Genomic DNA, 23600 nt, shown 5'->3' on the forward strand with positions numbered 1-23600 from the left:
TGGTCTGTGTTGTACAGAAATTCAAACTAGAGGATCACAGAGGTCCCTTCTGGCTTTAGAATCTATGAAACTTTAGATCAGTAGTTCAAATCCAGCCTAGGTTGGTAGTGGACAAGAGTTGTTTCCGTTGGACAATTGTTAGATGGTCTGATGGTTCTCAGGGCACCCGGGACTGAGAGTCCTCCTGCCTCTGCCATGAGGGTGTCTTGTCTGTATTGGGTATTAGCTCCTTAACACTACCAGCCTTTCAGCCACCCAAGTACTCTTCTCTGGGCTATACTAGCCCTGTTTTTTGCCTTGCAGATTTGGTGCATCTGAGTTGCACAGTCTGAAGCATTCCCCTGTGGTATCCAGCCCATGACACTAGTTAATCACAGAAATGCCAGGTCCTTTGCCCCAAAAGGAGCAGTGTATCCCAATTTACTAGTTTTACCTTAAATCACCACTCCTGTATAAACACAACTTTAGTAAAACAGAAGGTTTATTTAAGAAAGGAGAAAGTCTACTAAAAACAAGATGAAGTGATGGAAACAAAAGGTTACAATACAAAACAAAATCAAAGAAACCCTTGGCCTGCACTTAATAGTAGTTACTTTTCCTGTCTAATAAAGTAGTTTTTCTCCCAAAAAAGTTCAGTCTGTTGCAGAGCTGGCTGGCTTCACCGGATTGAGGAGCATCCAGTTTTTCATGAGAACACCCCGACTTCTTAAGTTGTCTCCTCAGTAAAGGCTTGTCTACAGTGCTACAGCGGCTCAGCTGCACCGCTATAGCACTTTAGTGAAGATGCTACTCAGCTGACAGGAGAGTTTCTCCCATCGGCATAATTAATCCACCTCCCTGAGAGACAGTAGCTTCTCCCGTCGACGTAGCACTGTCCACATGGTCGGGGGGTGGGGGATAATCCTAGACTTTAAGATCAGAAGGGACCATCATGATAATCTAGTCTGACCTCCTTCACATTGCAGGCCACAGAACCTCACCCACCCATTTCTGTAATAGACCCCTAACCTCTAGCTGAATTACTGAAGTCCTCAAATCATTATTTAAAGACTTAAAGTTACAGAGAATCCACCATTTACACTAGTTTAAACCTGCAAGTGACCTGTGTCCCATGCTGCGGAGGAAGGTGACACCACTCCATTCCCCCCAGTCAGATTGGCAGGATTTTAGGTGGGAAGGCTGTGACAGATACAGAGGCAGCAGTGGTAATCACCCAAGCAATGGAAGAGACAATGAAGATGACTGGATGTGGAAGCTCCAGGATGAACACGATCCTGGAGCGGATACCTGAAAAGACCTTTGTTTGTATGAAGTGCCACCTGATAGAGCTGATGGAAAAGAAGATCTGAAGTTTGGAGGTGCAGGTGGAAACTATGGCTGAGTTTCGAAGAGGATTCGAGCAGATGATGGAGGGAAGGCAAGAGCAGGCTGAAGGGAAAAGTCAAGACTTGCAGATGAAGCTGGACTGAAGAACTGTAAAGGGAGATTACTGGGTGAGAAAAGTGGCCAGAGGAAGCATGTGACTACAAGAACCAGGCAAAGGAAAAGACCAGCTAGTGAAGGAGAGAGAGCTCAGGAACTGGTTTGTGGAGTTGGTGAATGAAGAAGGGGCATGGCAGGCAGTAACTGAAAGTGGGAGGGCAAGGAAGAAGAGAAGAATGGCTAGTCCTATAAGAAGAGGGGAAGAGTCAATGGAGATACCCAGAGTTCAGAGCCCCAGGAAGGATACAGGATGACTTGCAGAAGATTGTAAGGGAGAATAAAAGACACGAGGACTTGCATCCAAAAAGAACAGGAGGAAGGCTGGAGAATCACTCTATCACCAAGAAATGGAGGTCTATGTGATTGTTCTTCTTAGCAGGGAGTCCCCAGACCCAGGCCTGTCACCAGAGCTGATCCAGAGAACAGAAGGGTGTGCTGTCTGGAAGGAGCTAAGATATGGGATGTAGAGGATCCTAATGGGAGCAGGAAAGGATCCACTGATTGTCTTTCATGTGGGAACAAATGATGCAGTTAAATGCTTGCTGGAACGTATCAAGGGAGACTCTGCCAGGCTGGGGAAGACGCTTAAGAAATGGAGGCTCAGGTGATCTTCAGTGACATTCTACCTGTCCCTAGAGGAGAATGAAGATGAGACAAGATTATAATGATCAACTGATGGCTCAGGTAGTGGTAATAGAAGGAGGGCTTTGGGATGTTTGACCGTTGGGAGTCATTCATGGACAGAGGACAGTTCTCATGGGGTGGACTCCACCTGAGTAGTGAGGGAAATTAAACTTCTGGGATGGATGTTGGCAAAACTGATTACAAGAGCTTTAAACTAGAAACTCAGGGGAGATAGTTGGGGTATGCTCATGTAATCTCCACAGCTGATTTTAACATTGAGAAGGAGGAAAATCAAGAAAGGATACAACAATGGATAAAGGAACAGCAGTGGGTAGGAGAATGGACATTAAAAGAAAAAATAGTGCCAATACCAATGAAGCTACCAGTCAGGTAGGCAATACTGGCAATAGATTTGTGTACCCAGTTGGGTGAGGAATGTCGGTGAAGCTAAGCAGCGACAATAAAAAGATGTTCCTACAGTAATGCCAGGAGCCTGGGTAACAAAATGGAGAAACTAGAACTATTAGTGCAGGAAGTGAAACCAGATATATAGGGATAACAAACATGGTGGAATAGTAGTCATGAGTGGAGTACTGGTATTGAAGGGTATGTGCTGTTTAGGAAAGAGAAATAAAGACACAGGTGGTGGAGTAGCATTGTATATTAATGATGAGATTTACTGTAAAAAAAAAAAATTAGAAGCGAGGGAATGGATAAGACAGAGGGCATGTCTACACTTGCCATTTAAAGCGGAAAAAGTCCCTTTTTTGCACAAAACCCATGGGAGCGTCTACACTTGCCAATGACTTTTTGCAGTAAAACTCAGACTTTTCATCGCAAAAAGAAAACCACCTCCACAAGAGGTGTACAGCTCTTACCAGTGATGCTTTTGTGGTGATGTGCAAGTGAAGAAACGTTCTTCCTGTTTACACAGCTTTTAGCCTCCAGAGGATATCCCACAGTGCCTAGATGACCACTCTGGCCAGCAGCTCTGCTGCCAGGTAAACAGACATCCACCCCTCCAACCTGCATGAGCAAGCATCTCAAACAGGTGATTAAAAGAAAGCAGAAAGCCTACAAGGAATGGAAGATGGGATGGATCAGCAAGGAAAGCTACCTCTTGGAGGTCAGAAAGTGTAGGGATAAAGTGAGAACTGACAAAATCCAAGCAGAGTTGGACCTTCCAAAGGGAATTTATAACCAATAATAAAAAGTTTTATAGCCATATAAATAAAATGAAAAGGAAAGAAGTGGGACCGCTAAACACTGAGGATGGTGTGTGTGTGTGAGATTAAAAATAATCTAGGCATGGCCGAACACCAAATCAAATATTTTGCCTTTGTTTTTAATAAGGCTAATGAAGATCTTAGCGGCAGCGGCAGGGTGGCTAATGGAAACGAGGATATGGATGTAGAAATTACTACGTCTGAGGTGGAAGTCAAACTCAAACAGTTTATTGGAACTAAATCAGGGAGCCCAGAAAATCTCCATCCAAGAATATTAAAGGGAGTTAGGTTGGTATAACTACATTGCTCAGAGTATGGATAACAAAAAAATCCACACACCTGAGCAATGTAGTTATACCAATATAAGTCTGTAGGGTAGACCCAGCCTTGGAATTCTGCTTCTGGGCAAGTGGAGGTGGTTATATTGTGCAGGGATAGTATTTCTGGAGGTAAGTCTGACTATTTCCCTCTATTTTCGTTCACCCCTTATCACCCAACCAATAATCTTCTCAGGCTATCAGAAGAAATATTGTTTCTTGTGTTTCCTTTGGTTTGTTGTCCCTTGTGTCATCAACCACTAATCAGGATGGAGGTGGAGGCATAAAAGGATGACTGTTAATGAAATTGTGGGTCATAGGCCTGGGATGGCAGACATAGTTAATACAAGTATCAGCGGGGTAGCCGTGTTAGTCTGAATATGTAAAAAGCAACAGAGGGTCCACCTAACTGTTAGTCTTAAAGGTGCCACAGGACCCTCTGTTGCTTTTTATAGTTAATACAATAACTCCTCGTTTAATGTTGTAGTTATGTTCCTGAAAAATGCGACTTTAAGTGAAACGATGTTAAGTGAATCCAATTTCCCCATATGAATTAATGTAAATAGGTTAGGTTCCAGGGAAATTTTTTCCACCAGACAAAAGACTACACACACTTTAAGTTTTAAACAAACAATTTAATACTGTATGCAACAATGATGATTGTGAAGCTTGGTTGAGGTGGAAGTCAGAGGGTGGAAGAGGGTGGGATATTTCCCAGGGAATGCCTTACTGCTAAATGATGAATTAGCACTAGGCTGAGCCCTCAAGGGTGAACACATTGTTCATGTAGCCTCACACTCTACAAGACTGCACAAATGGGGGGAGGGGAGACAGCATGACAGACAGAGATACACCCTGTGTGTGTGTGTGTGTGTGAGAGAGATGCGCATTGCCCCTTTAAGTACGCTGACCCCACTCTAAGTACATTGCCTTTTTAAGTAGATCAGCAAGTTGAGACAGCAGCTGCTGCCAGCAAGCTCCCTCCCATCCTGAGCCCTGTTGTGTCCCCTCCCCTGCTCTGTGGAGAAGGGGTAAGTGGTGGGCAGGAGCAGGGGGGAAGGGGACACCCTGACGATTAGCACCCCTCTTCTCCCCTCTCCCTCCTTGCACAGCAAGCAGGAGGCTCCTGGAAACAGCTCCAAGGCAGAGGGCAGGAGCAGCATATGGCAGTGGGGGGAGGGACAGCTAAACTGCCTGGCAATTGATAGCCTGCTGGGCAGCTGCCGCACAGGGAACTTAGGGGAGCAGGGAGCTGATGGGAGGGGGGGGGGGAGACTGCCAGTCCACCCTGGTTCCAAGCCCCGACCAGTCGGCTGCAATGGGCTGCGCTTTCTGCAAGCAGTGAACAAAGCAGGCAGCTGCCAAACAATGTTATAAGGGAGCATTGCGCAACTTTAAACGAGCATGTTCTCTAATTGATCAGCAACGAAACAGTGTTAACTGGGATGACTTTAAGTGAGGAGGTACTGTACAATTAAAAAAAACCCGAGAATGTAAGTATGAATACAGTTAAATCACTTGGGATGTTCACTTGGCGCTACAACAGACCTACTGTGTGACCTTGGGCAAATCTTTTGATCTCTGTGCTTAGTTTCCTCATCTGTGAAATGGGGATAACAACTCTCCTACCTGACCTGAGATAAGATTAAATTTATTTTTTTGTAAAGTGCTTTGAGATCCTCAGTTTGATTGTGCTGTAGTATGAAAGTGCAAAAGTTTTATTATTCAGCAACCTACCAGATCACGTGTGTTTATATCCTTTTTGTTGAACACCATCAGTGTTCATGGTGGTCTATAACATAAAGCAACTCAGTTTCTGTCCCTAAGCAGTTTACAGTCTAAACATGGTGGTCGCGATAGTTTAGATACCCACAGCTAGATGACCAGTGATTGCAATATCTTAGTAGTACAGATAGCTTTTTTTTTTTAAATATAACAAGTTTCAGTGATGTGTTAAGAAAAATCAAATTATCGTAGCTGATTTATTATTTCTTTTTTCAGGTGTGCCAGGTTGAACTTGGTTTTCGACGTAATGAAATTCAGCATATTGTATCGCAAATCCCCAAGATTTTAACTGCAAACAAAAGGAAGCTAACAGAGACTTTTGACTACCTGCACAATGTAATGGGCATTCCCCACCACATCCTTACTAAATTCCCTCAAGTAAGAGATTTAAGAATTGTAGGTTAAAGTGTAATTGCCGTCAAAACAAGCAGGTTGATTTCCTTCACTGAGCTAGCACTGAGGGCAAAATTATACAACCGCAAGAATCCACATGAGATCAAGTGATCTCTGGCAGCAAAAAGTAGTTTGGGGCTTTGCTTAAATTTGAACAATTTTTATCAGTAATAATTCACTCATGATTAGTTCAGTGGAGCAACAGGAAGTTGTGCTAAAGATTTCAGTTTGGGAGCTCATTTAGTACTTTTTTCTTCCTTGGTCCAGTGAACATAATAATCTTGTTTTCTATGGTTATGACAGTGGTGACCTCTACTGGGTGATTTACAATATAGATAAGTGCCTGCTATACTGAACACTGTTGTTGGAGCCTTCATCATCTGCACCTCCGATACTCCGACTGAGGCTAGGTCTACACTATGGGGGTGTGGGGGGGGGTTGACCTAACATATGCAACTTCAGCTACGTGAATAGCGTAGCTGAAGTTGTGTATTTTAGGTCGACTTACCTGGCTGTGAGGACGACGGCGAGTTGACCGCTGCCACGCCGCTGTCGACTCGGCTTCCACCTCTTGCCGCAGTGGATTTCCGGAGTCAACGGCGGAGCCATCGGGGATCGATTTTTATCGCATCTTCACTAGACGTGATAAGTCGATCCCCAATAGATCGATTGCTACCCGCCGATCCGGCGGGTACTGAAGACGTGCCCTGAGGCTCGGGAACTGCAAGTGGTTCTTTAATGTCTCCCCTTTGCAGCACATGATACTAAAACACTGTGATTTAATTATTAACCAATCAGGATGCTTTCACTATATTATTATTGTGGAATACTTGGTCATTTTGTTGTGAGAATAATATATACATATAAAAATAGTAAATGAAACAATGAGTTCACACTACTGTGGTTCTTTTGGGTAATGTTAATCGCTAATTTGGCTCCTGAACCACTGAGTTCTGAGTACCACTGGACCTAAGGTTTTCATGGGAAATAGGAAGGACACTGGAGAAAGTTCAATCTAAATTATTGGAAAATCCAATCCAAAAAATCCAAACCCTCTTCATCAGGTATTTAACTAGTTCTAAAAATGCAGCAAAGACTTCTTTCAGATTTGCTCTGTTTCTAAGTTAAGTATTTTAGCTGGCAGAAGTTTTTAATATAATTAAATAGCTTGAATGTAATTTCTTGTATTGCCTTTAGAATGTATATGGCAAGCAACAAAATGTCGTCACACATCAGTGTACTTCTTTGACTTCTTAAAATCTTTACTGAGGTGTATTGCACAAATAATTGAGTTCCTGATTAACTTTTTTTCTACTGCCTTACATTTTCTTTCATCCTAAAAATGAACAGTATATTTCGGGTTTACTTTAGCCACTGCTGAAATGCAGTCATCTCTGAGTGGAACATGGCAACTTTTTACAAGAAAAACGTGCAATTTAAACCTGCAAAGGGCAGTTTAAGAAGGAATTAAATGATTGTAGCCATGACACTGAGTCTAACATTCTAAATCTTGAAGTAAAAGCCATGGGATGGCTAATCTTAAGAAGTCAAGACCAAACAAAAAGGTAAACTAACAGACTGTTGGGGAGGATTCTTCTCTGTGTCTCTCCCTCCATCCAGGATCTTGATGACCATTTTTTCCCCCCAAGATAAAATGACAAAATCTCGTGTGACCTCCCATTACTGCCTGTATCTCCACTCTTCCCTCTCAACATTCTCTAACACGGGGTTCTCAGACTGGGGGTCGTGACCCATCACGGGGTCGTGAGATTATTACATGGGGGGGGGGAGAGGGGTCGTAAGCTGTCAGCCTCAAACCGCACTTCACTTCCAGCATTTATAATAGTGTTAAATGTAAAAAAGTGTTTTTAATTTATAAGGGGGGGTCACACTTGGCTTGCTGTGTGAAAGGGGTCACCAATATAAAAGTTTGAGACCCACTGCTCTAACACTAAGTCCAATGGCCTCAGTGTTTATCTCCATATTCATCTTCCTGCCTTTGGTACTATTCACATCATCCCTTAGGTTCATGACTCCATCTCTCTCGGTTCTTCTCCTAACTACATGTTTAGCCATTCTTCAAAATGTACGCAGAAAGGCTTTTTGTCTGTTGTGAATCCCTGAAAGCTCAGTTCTTTGACACGTCAACTTTTCCGCCTGTGCTCTATCCTTGGTGGGGCCCATGCACTCACTGTTAACTATTGCCTTTATGCTGATGATTCACAAATATAAACTGTCTCCAGCAGCTGAGTCTCATCTTTGTCTCTCTAACATCTCATTTTAGATAATGGATCATCACCATTTCAAGCCTCATGCAAAACCGAACACACAAACTTTCTTACCAAGCCCTCTCAGCTACCTCTTTTCCACAACAATTGATGCCACCATCCTCCCTGCCACCTAGGATTATAACTAAGGCTAAGATTTTGTCACCGATATTTTTAGTAAAAGTCACGGACAGCTCATGGGCAATAATGAAAAATTCACAGAAGCCTGTGACCTGTCCTTGACTTTTACTAAAAATACCCATGACAAAATGGGTAGCCTAGGGGGGAGGGCCTGGCCTCTCTTACTCCTCCTCCTCTCCCCACCCCCCCCCAGCAGCCGGGAGCTCTGGGGTTCCCTCTTGCTGCCTGTGGTGGCCGAGAGCTCGGTGGATCACCCCTGCCACCCATGGTGCATGGGACAGTGTGGATCCCCCCTGCCACCCGGGGTGGCTGTGAGCAGCAGGGATTCCTCCTGTTGCTGGGTCCCCCTTGCCGCCCGCAGCAGCTGGTAGTGGCGTATCCCTCCTGCCACCCTGGTGGCCAGGAGTTGCAGTGCTCCCCCTGTCACCTGCGGTAGCTGCGGGGCTCGCCCACAGCTCCCTGCCTCCGCAGGCGGCAGGGGACCCTGCAGCTCCCAGCTGGCGCTAGCTGAAGTCACGGAGGTCTTTGTAAGTCACAGATTCTGTGACCGCTGAGACTAAATCGCAGCCTTAATTATAATCGGGCTTATCTTTGACGCTTCCCTTCCCTCCCCCCCCCCCCCAACATATAGGCCATGTGCAAAAATCTGCTCCTTCTGTCCTGATGACCAGATTATTTGTCCACACCCTAATTAGCTCCTGGTTGGACTACTACAGGCTCCTTCTCTCAGATCTATTTAGCACGCACTTTTAGTCCATCCAAAATCCCTTTTTTCACTCATTGCTTCCACTACTTCATCCCCCTCTTAAGACGCTTCACAGCCTCACCATTGTGCTGCACATAATATTTAAGTGTCATGTCTTTACTTTTAAGGCCTTTCATCATTCATCCATGATACTCTGTAGGGAGGAAGATGGCAACCTTCATGTGGTCCTACCCGTGCTTCAGCATGATTGGAGCCATCAACATGGCGACCGAACACCATTGACAGCCTTGTGGTCCGAAAAGCAACTCAAGTGACAATCTTCAGTGAAATGGCCCTTTTCAGGGCAAACATTGAAACATTGGCTTATATCTCTGTTTTCCAACTCAGTGTAGAAGGGGCCTCTCTCCACTGCAACATCTGAATACCTGACCAAGCTACTATGCAAACAGAAGACTGATGTCTTCACTTATCCAATGACAAAAAAGCATTGCAATGCCATATGAAAGAAGATAGATCGATCTCTATCCTGGTTTCTCTTTGTGTCTTCTCTGCCCTCCCCATTCTGCCAATATCATCAGCTTTCATGCCTCTTGTTCTCGTCTCACATCTCCTTTCCTTCTTTCATGCTACCCCTTATGCTGGGAACGGCCTCCCCAAATCTTTCACCAAGCCCCTCCTTTGCCTCATTCAGATTTCTCCTAAAAATTCTCTATTTGTCATTCTGTTTATGAGAAGTGAGGGGAGAAAAAATGACATTTTTATTAACCATTAAAATAGTCTTAATTGTCACACTCTTCCTTCTTATTCCCTTATTGTCTGTTTCTGATCCCCACTTAGTGCCATGTCCTATTTAGATGGTAAGTTTTTGGGGGGCAGGAACATAGGCACTGCCATACCAGAACAGACTAGTGACCATCTAGTCCAGTATCATAGAATATCAGGGTTGGAAGGGACCTCAGGAGGTCATTTAGTCCAACCGCCTGCTCAAAGCAGGACCAATCCCCAGACAGATTTTTGCCCCAGATCCCTAAATGGCCCCCTCAAGGATTGAACTCACAATCCTGGGTTTAGCAGGCCAATGCTTAAACCACTGAGCTATCCCTCCCCACTCCTGTCTCCAAGAGTGGCCAGAGTAAGAATACCATACCAATACCAGCCTCTTCAGAGGAAAGTGGAAGAAGCCCTGCAGTCAGCAGTTCTAGATAATCTGCCCCCAGGTAGTTTCTTTACTCCCCTTAAAGAAGTTGAGTGATGCTCTGAAGCATGAGGAATTATATTCCTCCCAAAACTCTTGAGTTTGTTTTTTAATCCGTACTGCTATAACTCTGGATACCTTATCCATATAAATGCCCAATCCCTATTTGAATTCTATCGACCGCTTGGCCTCAGTGTTATTTTGTGAAAATGAGTTCCACAAGCTAATTGTGTACTGTATGAAATAAACTACCTTTTATCAGTTTCGTATAGCCGATTGGTTCTGCATTATAAAAGGTGAATAGCTGTACCTAATCTACCACCACTCTACCATTCATTATTTTGTACTGTAGCATGTCCTCGTCCCCTCTTATTTGTCTCTTTTCTAAGATACAATTCTAGTCTGAATCTCTTTTCACATGGAAGCTTCTGTTTGCCTGCAATCATTCTTGTTGCTTATCTCTGAACCCCCATTTGTGCTATCACCTTTTTTTAAATAAGGTGACTGACTAGAACTGAACACAGTATTCCAGGTTAGAAAGTACCATTGATTTATGGGTTAGCATATACAGGGGATGCTGCTTAATAGCAAACCCGATGTTAATAATTTTCAGTTAATGGGAGCTGATTCCATCCCATTACCTTTAATATTAATGGGATTTGGATATTGGTAATAGGCATGTTGCTTACTATTTTTTTATTTAATTGATTGATTGGAATAAGGGCCCCATCCATAGGCAAGTTTGCAGGGCTGCAGCCAGGGAAGGAAATCCTAGGGCTGTGCGGTACCTCTTCCTGCGCTCTCCAGGGTGCATCCTGACCTGGCACTAGAGTCCCAGGCTTAGCACATCAAAGAGCTTCCTTCTCTGGTGGCAGCCCCCTGCCTTCACAGGAGTTAACAGTCTGGGGCGCTTGCATCCCTGCCCACTGGGGAAGCCCCTACAGGAGTCCTGGCGCTGCAGACTGGGAAGGGAGGTTGTGGGTAGGGCAAGGGAGGTTACAGTCCAAATGTTGGGGTTTTCCATGGGGAGTGAAGGCACTGGGAGTCCATGGGGAGGCATGGTACCTCTCCATGTGCTCTCTGGGCTTCATCCTGCATGCACCAGCTGCAGACAGGCTTGCAGTGCTGCAGGCAGGGAAGGCATGTCCCAATGCTTTCTTCCCTGGCTGCAGCTCTGCAAACCTACCTTCTACTTATTGGCAACTTCCAGATAATGACAACATTTTGCTGAGAACCAAGCAGTTGCTAATAAATGGAATCCACTGTGTGAAGTTACTTTCTAGAGATTCATCATCACTTATTGATTCTTTGTTTAATTCCAACAGTGCTAATTTTAAAAATAAAATCGAGTGTAATGTAGGATCTAGCTCATATACTTAATGAGGAATGGTTTCGAAAAATGAAGGGGGAAGATGCAAAACTTTCATTTTTATTCAGAACTTTTATTTTAGTTGCAAAACTTTTAGTTTTAGATGTACTTATAGAGCCTGAAGCTTATAAAACTCAACCTTTTCTTTTGTTTCCTAGGTTTTCAATTCAAAGCTATTAAGAGTCAAAGAAAGACATATGTTTCTTACATTCTTGGGAAGAGCACAGTATGACCCAGCACAGCCCAGCTACATCTCTCTGGACAAACTAGTATCCATGCCCGATGAGGTGTTTTGTACAGAGGTTGCCAAGGCCTCAGTAAAGGACTTTGAAAAATTCTTAAAAACACTTTAATTAGTAACACATGTAAAAAGAGAGAGAATGTTATGAAATAAATGTGTTTTACAAAAACTGCTCTCTTCTGTCTCTTAACTGCTTATTTACTGGTTTAAAAAGTTATTGCTTATGAAATTACTGCAATGTGTAAGGATAAAGACTAATACATATTTTAAATTTATTTTAAATATGGATTTCTTAATAGAAAAGGGTTAAGCAAATGTATGTATAATTATTGACATAACTCTTGAAATAAAATCCTAATATTCATTCATGATTGGCAATGCAGCCAACTAAGCACACAAACTTATAAAACATGTTAAAATTGATTTTTTGCTACTTTTTCACCCACATTTTGCTTGTGTATTGTAAGATGAAAAACTGATCCTATTTTTAGTTTGCTTGGATGGACACAGTTGCACTTTTTGAATGAGACAGACAATGCTGGAGCAGGAAGATTATTATTCTATTCAATTCTATTGCACCGCCTATACATGCTCTGACATGGTGGCTCTCACACCAAAGGGACTTCTTAACACCTTCCAGTGAGTATACATCTTTCTTAGAGTAACCTTAGTGTTCACCTTAACAGTAGCTAGACAGCTAAGCAAATCTGTTCTTTGATATTTTTAAAGTACCAAAGGATAGCAAATTGAAATTTAGTCCATTTACAAAATAATTAGAAATACTTTGATACTTCACTTGCCAATTTGTGTAGTTTTACAATCCATTTTCCTGTCTTTTTTGTCTCTTCCCAATGCTGTTGTGTGTACAAAGTTAACTGAAAAACAAATATTTTCCCCACAACTTTCAGGTATAGTAATGTTGAAAAATGTAATAATAGATATATTCAGATGGAAGTGATCTAAACTGACTGCATTCATTAATACAGAATTATAAAAAACAAACACCTTCATTGTCCATGCTACTTGCCAAGCTGAATAAAATGCATAAAGTAAATTAAACTAGACAGGACACTTTCTGATCTTGTCTACAGTCAGTATGATTCTTCATGCTAGCATAGTGATGTAGTGTTTGGCTTATAAATATTTTAAGAAAAGTTTAAAAACTAGATATTTTAATTCAAATTTATTAAAATGCAATTTTAAAAGCTAAAATTTGGAGCCTATGTTCCCTAATAGTTCTCTCCCTTTAAAGCAGCGATACTCAGACTGAAGATCAGGAGCTTCAAGTGGCTCTTTGCAGCACATGATAGTATTTCTAATAATTAGATTCACCAATCCAGCAACAAAGCAGCCTCTACAACACCTCACTGGTTACCCAGAAACCAAAAACACAGTTCCCTTAAAACAATCCAGCCTTAAGCTCCCACCCAGGCAGCCAAGTCAAATATGATGAGGATTACTAAAAATCTTCATCATATAAAAAATTCTATCAATCCCAAAGGATCAAACACATTACCCACCAGGTCAATGAATATTTCAGTTCTTACCTAAATACACGCTTACAGCCAATTCTTATTAACTAAACGAAAATGTATTAAAGAAAAGAGAGAGTATAGTTTAAAAGATCATTATATAGACAGATATGAATAAAGTTCTTAGTTTAGTTTCATAGGAGAGATGGTAAGCTTTAGAGTTGCAAAAAGTTATTTCAAAATAAGTTCCATAGGTTATAGTCCAATATCAAGATGACCCAGACTGTAGCTGGGGACCAAAGTCTTGGACTCAAACTTTCCATGATGAAGCCTAAGCAGATCGGAGATAACAGGATCAGTGCCCCAGAGTTCTTTTTATAGTTCTCTGGCAGCTTCTTGACAGCAGGCAAATAGGTGAAGCATTGTGGCTTTGAAGTAGGCCTATTTCCTAAGCATCACCAGTTTAAAAAAAAAAAAAAAAAAAAGCTCCATCTTCTGCCATTTACAGATAGTTTATTACATAATTCAAAGAGAAATAAAGACAATATTACCACATTCACAGTTCATTTAAAAGTTAATATTCCCCTTTGATCTTTGCCTCATTAGAACATAGTGACGGACAGGAACCATCTGGTGACACTGTTAATCTCTAACGATATAGGTAAACTAGACTACTACAATCACTGTCTTCTTCCAATTCTTTAACAATACAAGTCTACATTTCAAAGCACCAGTCTATTTAACATTACTTTGCTAGCTATTTATAAGGAATAGACCGAATTATCATTTACATTTTTAAAAAGTAGAATTTCAGTAATTTTGTCTGCAAGTTGCTTAACCCTTTCTGGCTCAGTGTCACAATCATGAGAGCAATCGCCATTGATTTAAAATAAATCAAAATGGATTCTGGAGCACAATTCTGCAGGGTGGAGTGGATTCTGCTGTGGAATTGCAGAATAGACTGAGCCTGGGGTCTAGCAAGTACCTACCCTTTTTAAATGGAGCATGCATAAGAGGGTGGGTTCGAATAAAATGATGGTTATAGTTGCTGGGGTTGCCTTAAGTCTACTTTTCTATACCTTCCAGGGTGCCAATGTGAGGAGGAAGGCCCTCAGCCCTGGAACCCTCGCTGCAGTGCCTGAGACCTTGTTGGGACAGGGAAGACCCCAATTCTGATTACTTGTGGGAGATGGGGAGGGAGGAATTAGGGAAGGGAGCTGGAGTCCTGAGCTGAGTGGGCTTCTTCAGACTCCCAGGGCTCTGGAAACAATGTGGTGTCAGTATCCTTGGTAAGGAGGGGAAAGGATAAATCTTTTGCTGTGCTGGTAAAGCTAATATGTATTCCCTAGGGCGTCTCTACACTTAAAATGCTACAGGGGCACAGTTGTGCCACTGCAGCACTTCAGTGTAGACACTACCTATGCCAACAGGAGGGATTCTCCTACCAGTGTAGGTAATCTACCTCCCCCAAGAGGCAATAGCTAGGTTGACAGAATTCTTCCACTGACCTATTGCTGTCTTCTTGGGGACTTAGGCTTGGTCTACACTACAAACTTAGGTCGACATAAGCTGCATTAAGTAGATCTAATAATGTATGTGTCTACACTACCGAGTTCTTTCCACCAACCTAAGTGGCCTGTAAAGTCGACTTCTGCAAGAGGTGTAGCACTTGATTTGACAACCATGGGTCGACATGGGGATAGTGTAGACACCGCACTGTGTAATTCAAATGAATTGGCCTTCAGGTCTCACAGGCCTCTGCTGTGACCACGCTGGAGAGCACTTTAAACTCCATTGCACATCAGCCAGGTATGCAGGAAACAGCCGCTCCTCTGTTAAAGCCCCGGGAACTTTTTTCATTTCCTGTTTGATCTGTGTGGAGAGCTTGCCAGCACAGCTGATCATGGAGACTCAAGGCCGCAAACACACTACAGCATGGAGTACGCAGGAAGTGGTTGATCTTATTGCTATGTGGAGAGAAGACTCTGTGCAGGCAGAGCTCCGATCCAGTAGAAGAAATGCTGACATCTATGCCAAGTTTGCGTAGGATATTGGGGAGAAGGGCTACACCAGGGACACGCAGTAGTGCCCCATGAAAATAAAGGAGCTTCGGCAAGCATACCACAAGACAAGGGAGGTGAACAGTTGTTCTAGTTTCACCCCACAGACATGCCGCTTTTATGAGAAGCTGCATGTAATTCTCTGCGGCAACCCCACCACTACCCCTAAATGCTCCGTGGATACCTCCCAGGAGCCCCAGGCAACCTCAAGCAACAACGAGGAGGAGGAGGAATAGAAGAGAACATGAGGCAGGCAAGCGGAGGATCTATTCTCCCTTACAGCCAAAAACTGTTTTTAACCCTGGAGCCCATCCCTTCACAGGACCTGTTGACAGCGGAACATGAGGCCAAGGAAGACATCCCTGGTGAGTGCACATTTCCAGTCAAACTGTAGGGATTACATGCTATTATTTTTTTGTTTGTTTAATCTGAACAAAAAAGGAGGTGTAGTGGGTATCGGTGGCCACTCCAGCTACACCGAGGGTGCTCTCCAAAGAAGACTGTTTATGTGCACGGGGGTGGCCCAGGAATCCTCCATGGAGATCTCTAGAAAGCTTTCATGGAGGTACTCTGCAATCCTTTGCAGAAGGTTTCTGGGAAGGGCTGACTTATTTCATTCACCATGGTAAAACACTTTCCTGTGTCACTCCAGTATTAAGAACATAAGAACATCAGCACGGCCATACTGGGTCAGACCAAACGTCCATCTAGCCCAGTATCCTGTCTTCCAACAATGGTCAATGCCAGGTCCCCCAGAGGGAATGAAAAGAACAGGTAATCATCAAGTGATCCATCCCCTGTCGCCCATTCCCAGCTTCTGGCAAACAGAGGCTAGGGACACCATCCCTGCCCATCCTGGCTAATAGCAGTGCCACTGACTTGAAGGTATAAGTTATGGGACAAGTGATGTTGTTTGTCCACAATTTCAGCCTGTGCACGTCTGCGGAAGCATTCTATGTAGAGGTCCAGTCTGTCATTTTGACCGTCAGGAGGAGTCCACGCAGAGTTCTTCTTCTTGTAGTGTTGGTAAGAGGGTTCCTGTGGGTCAGTGCACTGTTCAGTGGTGCGTTGAAAATATTCCTTGAGTCGGAGACGACGAAAGTAGGCTTGCAGATCACCGCAGAACTGTAGCGTGTTCGTGGGGATGGTGGGACAGAAAGAGAGTCCCCGAGATAGGACAGACTCTTCTGCTGGGCTAAGTGTGTGGTTGGAAAGATTGATAATGTTGTTAGATGAGTTGAGGGTACCACTGTTGTAGCCCCCTGTGGCAGGTAGGAGTTTAGATAGCTTACTGTCCTTTTTCCTCTGTAGAGAAGTGAATTGTGCATTGTAAATGGCTTGTCTCATTTTTGTAAAGTCCAGCCTCGTGGAAGTTTGTGTGGAAGGTTGGTATTGTATGAGAGTCTCCAGTTCTGAGAGCTCATTCTTGATCTTCTCCTGTCTGCTGTACAGGATGCTGATCAGGTGGTTCCTCAGTTTCTTTGAGAGTGTGTAGCACAGTTTCTCACCATAGTCAGTGTAGTATGTTGATTACAATGGATTTTTTACCTTCAGTCCATTTGGTATGATGTCCATCTGTTTGCATTTGGAGAGGAAGATGATGTCTGTCTGTATCTGTGCAAGTTTTTTGTTGAGGTTGATGGATTTCCACTCCATACGGCTAAATTTAGTGCCTTGCATAGTGTCAAGTATCAGGGGGTAGTCGTGTTAGTCTGTATCTACAAAAACAACGAGGAGTCTGGTGGCACCTTAAAGACTAACAGATTTATTTGGGCATAAGTTTTCATGAGTAAAAACCTCACTTCTTTGGATGCATAGAGTGAAAGTTACAGATGCAGGTAATGATTTCCAACATTCTGTTCGTTTTTTTGACTGCTGCTGCATGTTGAGTGGATGTTTTCAGAGAACTATCCACAATGACTCCAAGATTTCTTTCTTAAGTGGGAACAGCTAATTTAGACCCCATCATTTTATATGTATAGTTGGGATTATGTTTTCCAATGTGCATTACTTTGCATTTATCAACATTAAATTTCATCTGCCATTTTGTTGCCGAGTCACCCAGTTTTGAGAGATCCTTTTGTAGCTCTTTGCAGTCTGCCTGGGACTTAAGTATCATGAGTAATTTTGTATCATCTGCAAATTTTGCCACCTCACTGTTTACCCCTTTTTCCAGATCATTTATGAATATGATAAATAGGACCGGGCCCATTACAGATCCCCGCGGACACCACTATTAACCTCTCTCCATTCTGAAAACTGACCATTTATTCCTACCCTTTTTTCCCTATCTTTTCACTAGTTACCAATCCATGAGAGAACCTTCCCTCTTATACCATGACTGCTTACTTTGCTTAAGAGCTTTGGTGAGGGACCTTGCCAAAGGCTTTCTGAAAATCTAAATACACTATACCCACTGGATCCCCCTTGTCCGCATGCTTGTTAACTCTGCTGGCATAATTGCAGCACACAGCATTGCAGCATAAGGACCAGGTCTGCACCCAGATGCATGCAGCATTTGCTCCCTTGCTGCCTCTGTTACCCTCAGGGGAGTGATATCGCATAGGGTCACCCAGGGGAAATGGGGGAAGTTTTGAATGCTAGCCCTTAAACCACAAACAATTCAACAAGTAACACTGCTCTATAGCCAAAATGCTTCTGAAATAAATGTAGTCAAACTTTACTAATTCTGGGTCACTGAGAACGAAAATGATGCTTAAAATTGTTGATTGGCTCTAGTTTTCAAGATATGCTGTTGGGTCAGTATATAATGTTTTGCCATCAATTCCAGTTGGTCATGCAGTCCATATGAAGGAAACCTATGACAACATGAAACAACTTTTGAGGTGCATAAACTATGACCAACATCAGTGGCAGCTTTGTGGCGATTTGAAGGTTGTTGCTCTCTTGCTTGGTCTGCAGACTGGATACCCAAAGTACTGCTGTTTTCTCTGCGAATGGGATAGTCGTGCAAGAGATTCCCACTACATCAAGAAAGATTGGCCACTCCGACAGTCATTGGAGCCTGGGAGGAAAAGTGTTCAGCATCCACCACTTGTTGAATCAAGGGAGATTTTGTTACCACCCTTCCACATCAAGCTGGGGCTGATGAAGAACTCTGTCAAGGCCATTGACAAAACACAAGCAGCTTTCAAGTACCTCCCGTGGAAAATTTCCAAGGTTAAGTGAAGCTAAGATAAAGGAAGGTGTCTTTGTTGGTCCTCAGATTTGTGAACTTCTTCGAGATGATGCATTTGACCATGCACTGCGTGGCAAGGAAAAGACGCATGGAAAGCCTTCCAGTTAGTGGCAATAAATTTTCTCGGAAACAACAAGGCAGACAACTACAGGTTGTTGGTGGAAAACCTCAAGGCATACAAAAGCCTTGGTTGCAACATGTCACTAAAGATACATTTTTTGCACTCACATCTAGATTTTTTTCCACCGAACTGCGGAGCAGTGAGTGACAAGCACGGCGAGCGATTTCACCAGGACATTGCAACAATGGAGAAACGCTATCAGGGCAAATGGAGCCCATCAATGCTTGCAGACTATTGCTGGACAGTGACAAGAGATGCTCCATTTAATGAATACAAGAGACAAGCCAAGAAGCGCCGAGTAGACACTGAATAGGACTAAACTATGTACATAAGTTTTTTGCCTTTTGTTTCATAATAAATTTTATTTATATAACCCTTTTGCTGATTTTTAAAGTGTTACATAAACAGGACAGGTGAAATATTATCATGTAAAGCAACCATAAACACATGAAAAGACCTAGGTTTACAATTTATGATTAAAACTCTATCTACACAATATACATAGACGTAAAATGAAAAAACTTAAATATCTTAGAAACAGTAGCCAATCAGTTGTTTTAATTGTCATATTTGAATTCAGCACATCAAAATACATAATAAATAGCACATTTTATCTCTGTAGCAGACGACTTCTCAAAAATTGTAGACCAGTGTTATCTGCCCCGTTTGGTGAAATCTGGGTCACACAACCATGCTTTCCTAAACATGCCATGGTTGTTGGAAGGGATCACCATGTATTGTGAACAGTACTAGGGGAAAAAAAGGCGGGGTGTGTGGCTTCCTGTTTGTCTCCTTTCCTCCCCGACCCGGTGCCACTTTTTAAAAAAACAAACTATTTGGGGGGCTTTACACTGGTGTCTGTCCTCAAGCACCACCCAGGTTGCTAGGAGAAAGGGGATTTTTCTCAAATTCCAACCTGTGATCCCAAGGATGTGTTCATAAAAGCACCAGCACAAGACCTCTCGCCCATGTCTTTTGGCTTTACTCACCCTGGCTGGAGCAGCACACTGACTCTTGCAATAGCCAGTAGTTGTGATTACGTTGTGGCTTGCAGTGAAGTGTATTGAGGGGTGGATTTTTTTTTATTAAAAAAATTAACCTTGCACCAGAAACAATGTATCCACTGTCAATGCTACCCTTGTGCTTTGTATTCCTTGCAGCTGAAACCTTGTCCATCGGGACATCCTCCACACTGGGACAGACACTTTCCCAGATTAGAAGGCGGAAAAAGAAGACTCGGGAGGACATGTTCAATGAGTTAATGTGCGCCTGCGAGAGTGACAATATGGAGCTCAGAGCATGGAGGATTACACTGTCCATGAACCTGGACATGGACAGGGAGGACAGGAGAGCATGCAGGGAACAATGTTTTGGTCCCATAAGGCATTGCAAGCCCAACCCAAAATTCTACTCGGCTACATGCACTGTGGAATAGCTACCCACAGTGTAAGTGCTCCGTGTGCCAATGCAAACCCTGCTAGTGAGGATGCACTCCACCCGCACGATGAGTGTAGTGTGGACAAGCAAGATTGACTTGCTTAAATCAGAGGCTTGATGTCAACTTACATGAAGTCGACTTAACTTTGTAGTGTAGACGTGACCTTAGTTCTGCTTAATTATGCCACTAACCAATGTCATTAAACTGAGCTAATTTTCTGCTGTAGACCAGACTTTAGGATCAGTACTGAAGTAGGGAGTCTCCATAGAAATAAGAAAAGATGTTTGTTTTAATTTAGTGTGCTTTTCTTTTAAAACTTGTTCCATCGTGGCTTTCTCAAGTTCTTCCTATTCCTAGCCAGTGAATTAAACTGCTTAAGTAAATTGGTCAGCCATTAATAATGCTCGTGACCTTTTCCAGTTCAGAAGAAATTCTCAATACCTCTGATATGTGCAATGTTTCAAAATAAAGTTGTAATTTAAAATAATAGCTAATAATTCATAGTAGTTGTATCCTAATACTTTTGTGTGTCAATGTGTATCGTGTTGGGGGCTAGTATAAGAAGAACCAATGGTGGAATTATCTACACTTTGAGTAGTTTTTGAGTTGTATAATTTAGAAAGATATATTAGGTTTTTCATATACAGACGCTCCCTGGATTACGCAAGACCGGATTTACGTAAATCTGCATTTATGGAAAAAGTTCCGTAAGCTAGAAATTTTTTTTTTTTTTTTTTTTTTTTTTGGGCGTAATGGTTGGAGATACATTTCCGACTTACACAAAATTCGAGTTACGCAAGGCATAATGCTTGCATAAATCGGGGAACGTCTGTATTTTTAAGGGCAGAAGAGACCATTATGATAATCTCTACTATCCACATAACACCAGCCCTAGAATTTCACCAGTTCTTGCATAGGGGATAAATCTATCACAGGATTATGAACCTAGAACGTCTGCCATTGAATTCCAGGGGCTATACCTTAGGCCTTCAGACTGGCTTCCTACATTGTTTCAGTTGTTTGAACTGTCATGTATTCGTTAAGCAAGTGAAATATTCAAATGAGTCCAAAATACAGGCGCACCACTTTTGTGTAGCCAGCATGCTGCCATCACCTGACTCTATTAAATATTTGATCACTCTCTATTTTTGGAGAGACTTTAATCCCTCAATTATACTGACAACATGGGGGGAGGGGCATTTTAAGCCCAGTAAAAGGTCAGCTGGCCATGTCCCACCCCCGCCTCCGCATGTCTTGGCATGAGAGGGGCAAGACACAAAACTAACAAGGTCTCCCTGCTGTGCAGTGTATCCATACTGCACCGTTCTTCACTCTGTGGGTTTTTGGCAGTAGACAGTATCAGGTTTACCATGGCACCAGTGGCGCCATGGCACTGGGCCCAGAGTCAGAAGGGGCCCCAGCCAACGGAGCCGGCCAGGAAAGCTGCCTCTGCCCCACCTCTTCCCAGCCCTGCCCCCACTGGTGAGTGCTAGGGGGCAGTTCCCCCCACCCCCAAAGTCTTGGAGCCAAGGGAGCAGATCAGAGTGGGCTGGGGCCAGGTCGCTCCACTTCCTGCCGCCCAGCTCATGCTGGGGGGGGTGGTTCCTCCATGCCCCCAAAGCATGGGGAGGAGATGGAGCGGTGAATAACAGGCATGGGATTGGGAAGAAAAGGGGATGGGGAAATCGGGGGCAGGGGGGAAGCTGGAGCCGAGCATGCGGCATCCCCTTGGCAGAAGCTGGGGCTCCCCTGTTAAGCAGGCCCATCGAACCCTCACCCTGACTAGCCCCACCTCCCCTGCATCTGTACCACACCAATGAGCCTCCCCCAGACACCCTCCCCATTGAGCTCCAACCACCTGCACCCCTACCCAAATGAACCCCACCTCCTCTGCACCTAGACCCGCTCTGCTGAGCCCCAAACACCTTCAGCTGGATCCCCTGCAGTCCCATTACCCCTGCACCTGGAATCCCCCAATGAGCTTCTGTGCACCCAAATTGCCCCACAGAGAACTCTCTTACCCCCATCTGGATCCTCCACACTAAGTCCCTTTGCACTTGGATCCTGCTGCCGGGCTGAGCCTGCTTACCCACACCTGGTGTGCCTGGCACAGGGGGGCAGGGCTCTACAGTATTTCTTGGGGAGGCCCTTGCACTGTATCAGGGTCGGGTACAGCCCCACTGCCGAGTCCCTGTCCTGGGGTGGGGAGAGGCTGCAGGGTAAGCTCCCACCTCCATGCAACCAGTGGCCTCTGCTCCCCACTGCCATGTTGGAGCCTCCACATTTAATTATTGACAAATAAAATTAGCAGAATTTTAAAATATTATGCACAGAATTTTTAATTTTTTGCAGAATCCCCTCAGGAATATGAGGTGCTGGGCAGCTGTGATGGTGGGACCGTGAGGAAGGTGGTGGGCAGTGGAGAGGTCTATGGGTGGCGGGCACTGGGCGAGCAGTGTCGTGTGCAGGGTGCTGTGCAGCTGTGGGGGGAGGCCAGCAGGGGAGGTGGGGGCTGGGCATAGAGCTCTGTGGTGGAGGTTTCTGGGGGAGGGGGCCCTGGGCATAAAGGTGAGGCACTGGGTACGGGAGTAGTGTGGTGGGGGCCTGCCCTCAAGGGGAAGGGGTGTGCTGGCAACACAGGGCTGGGCAGGCTACTGTGCGTCTGGCAGCTGCAGCTTTGTAAACAGAGCCCGCCTCCTGGGCTGCGCAGAGCGGAGCTGCTCCCGCTGCGCTGTCCCTCATTGCCCCAGCCCCCCTCCCCTCTGGAGACTGACCATCCCGCCCCCCTGCACCTTACCCCATCGGGGCCCATAAATATGTTTGGCGCCAGGCCCACAAAGTTAAAAGTTAATCCGGCCCTGACAGTAGATCAATCAAATTCAGTCTGTTTGGCCTACTTAAATTGTAAGCTCTTTGGGGCAGGGACCGGCTCTCGCTCTGTTGGGGTGGTGCCTAGTCCTGACCGAGGCTGGTCACCTAAGTGCTGCTGCAGTACAGCACCCGGTGAGAATATGTACAGCGCCTTGCGCTGGCGCGCGCTTGGCTACAGCCTGCCCCGCTTGCGGGAGCGCGGAACCGGGCCGAAGGAACGAGCCACCGAAGCGGCTCCTGCGCGCGGATGAGTGACGCGCCCCGGGTCACCCCCCCCAGCGCTGCCTCCTCGCGCGCCTCTGCTGTGCCCAGGGCGGCGCCTCCCAGGCCCGCTAGCGGGGAGAGGGAGCAGCGGGCGGGGGGGGGGGGGGAGTTTGGTGCTGCACTTCGTTGGGGCAGCGCTGGGCACTGCCGAGCCGCCGGGCACCCCCGGGGTCGCGCCCACAGCCGGGGGTAGCAGCGCCGCCGGGCGGGGGCCGCGGTGCGTAGCGGGGAGCTAGTGGGATCGCAGTAGCCCTGGGGAACCCCCCGCTTGCCTCCTCGGGGGCGAGGCCCAGCCGGGAGCTCTGCGCTCTGCCACAAGACGCAGCCCCAGCTCCTCTACCCGCCTCGCCCCCCCTCGGCGCAGCGGGCACGAGTTACGTTACGTGCCGCACGGAGCGCATGCGCATTGCGCAAACGGAAAAGAGCCCG

At 44.8% G+C, this 23600-nt stretch overlaps 1 protein-coding gene across 3 annotated transcripts in view; it reads left to right on the top strand.

Annotated features, from left to right (window-relative positions):
* Positions 1 to 11919, top strand: part of MTERF3 (mitochondrial transcription termination factor 3) — a 28169-nt gene extending 16250 nt beyond the window's left edge. For all 3 annotated transcript variants that reach the window (XM_054020523.1, XM_054020520.1, XM_054020521.1), the window contains exons 7-8: positions 5651 to 5812; positions 11664 to 11919. In XM_054020523.1, the coding sequence (XP_053876498.1) occupies positions 5651 to 5812; positions 11664 to 11858 (357 nt within the window). In that variant the 3' untranslated portion in view covers positions 11859 to 11919. The remainder of the gene's footprint in view (positions 1 to 5650; positions 5813 to 11663) is intronic.
* Positions 11920 to 23600: the final 11681 nt, after the last annotated feature.

Source organism: Malaclemys terrapin, chromosome 2 (assembly GCF_027887155.1).
Source record: "Malaclemys terrapin pileata isolate rMalTer1 chromosome 2, rMalTer1.hap1, whole genome shotgun sequence".
In the NCBI taxonomy this organism is placed as follows: domain Eukaryota; kingdom Metazoa; phylum Chordata; order Testudines; family Emydidae; genus Malaclemys; species Malaclemys terrapin.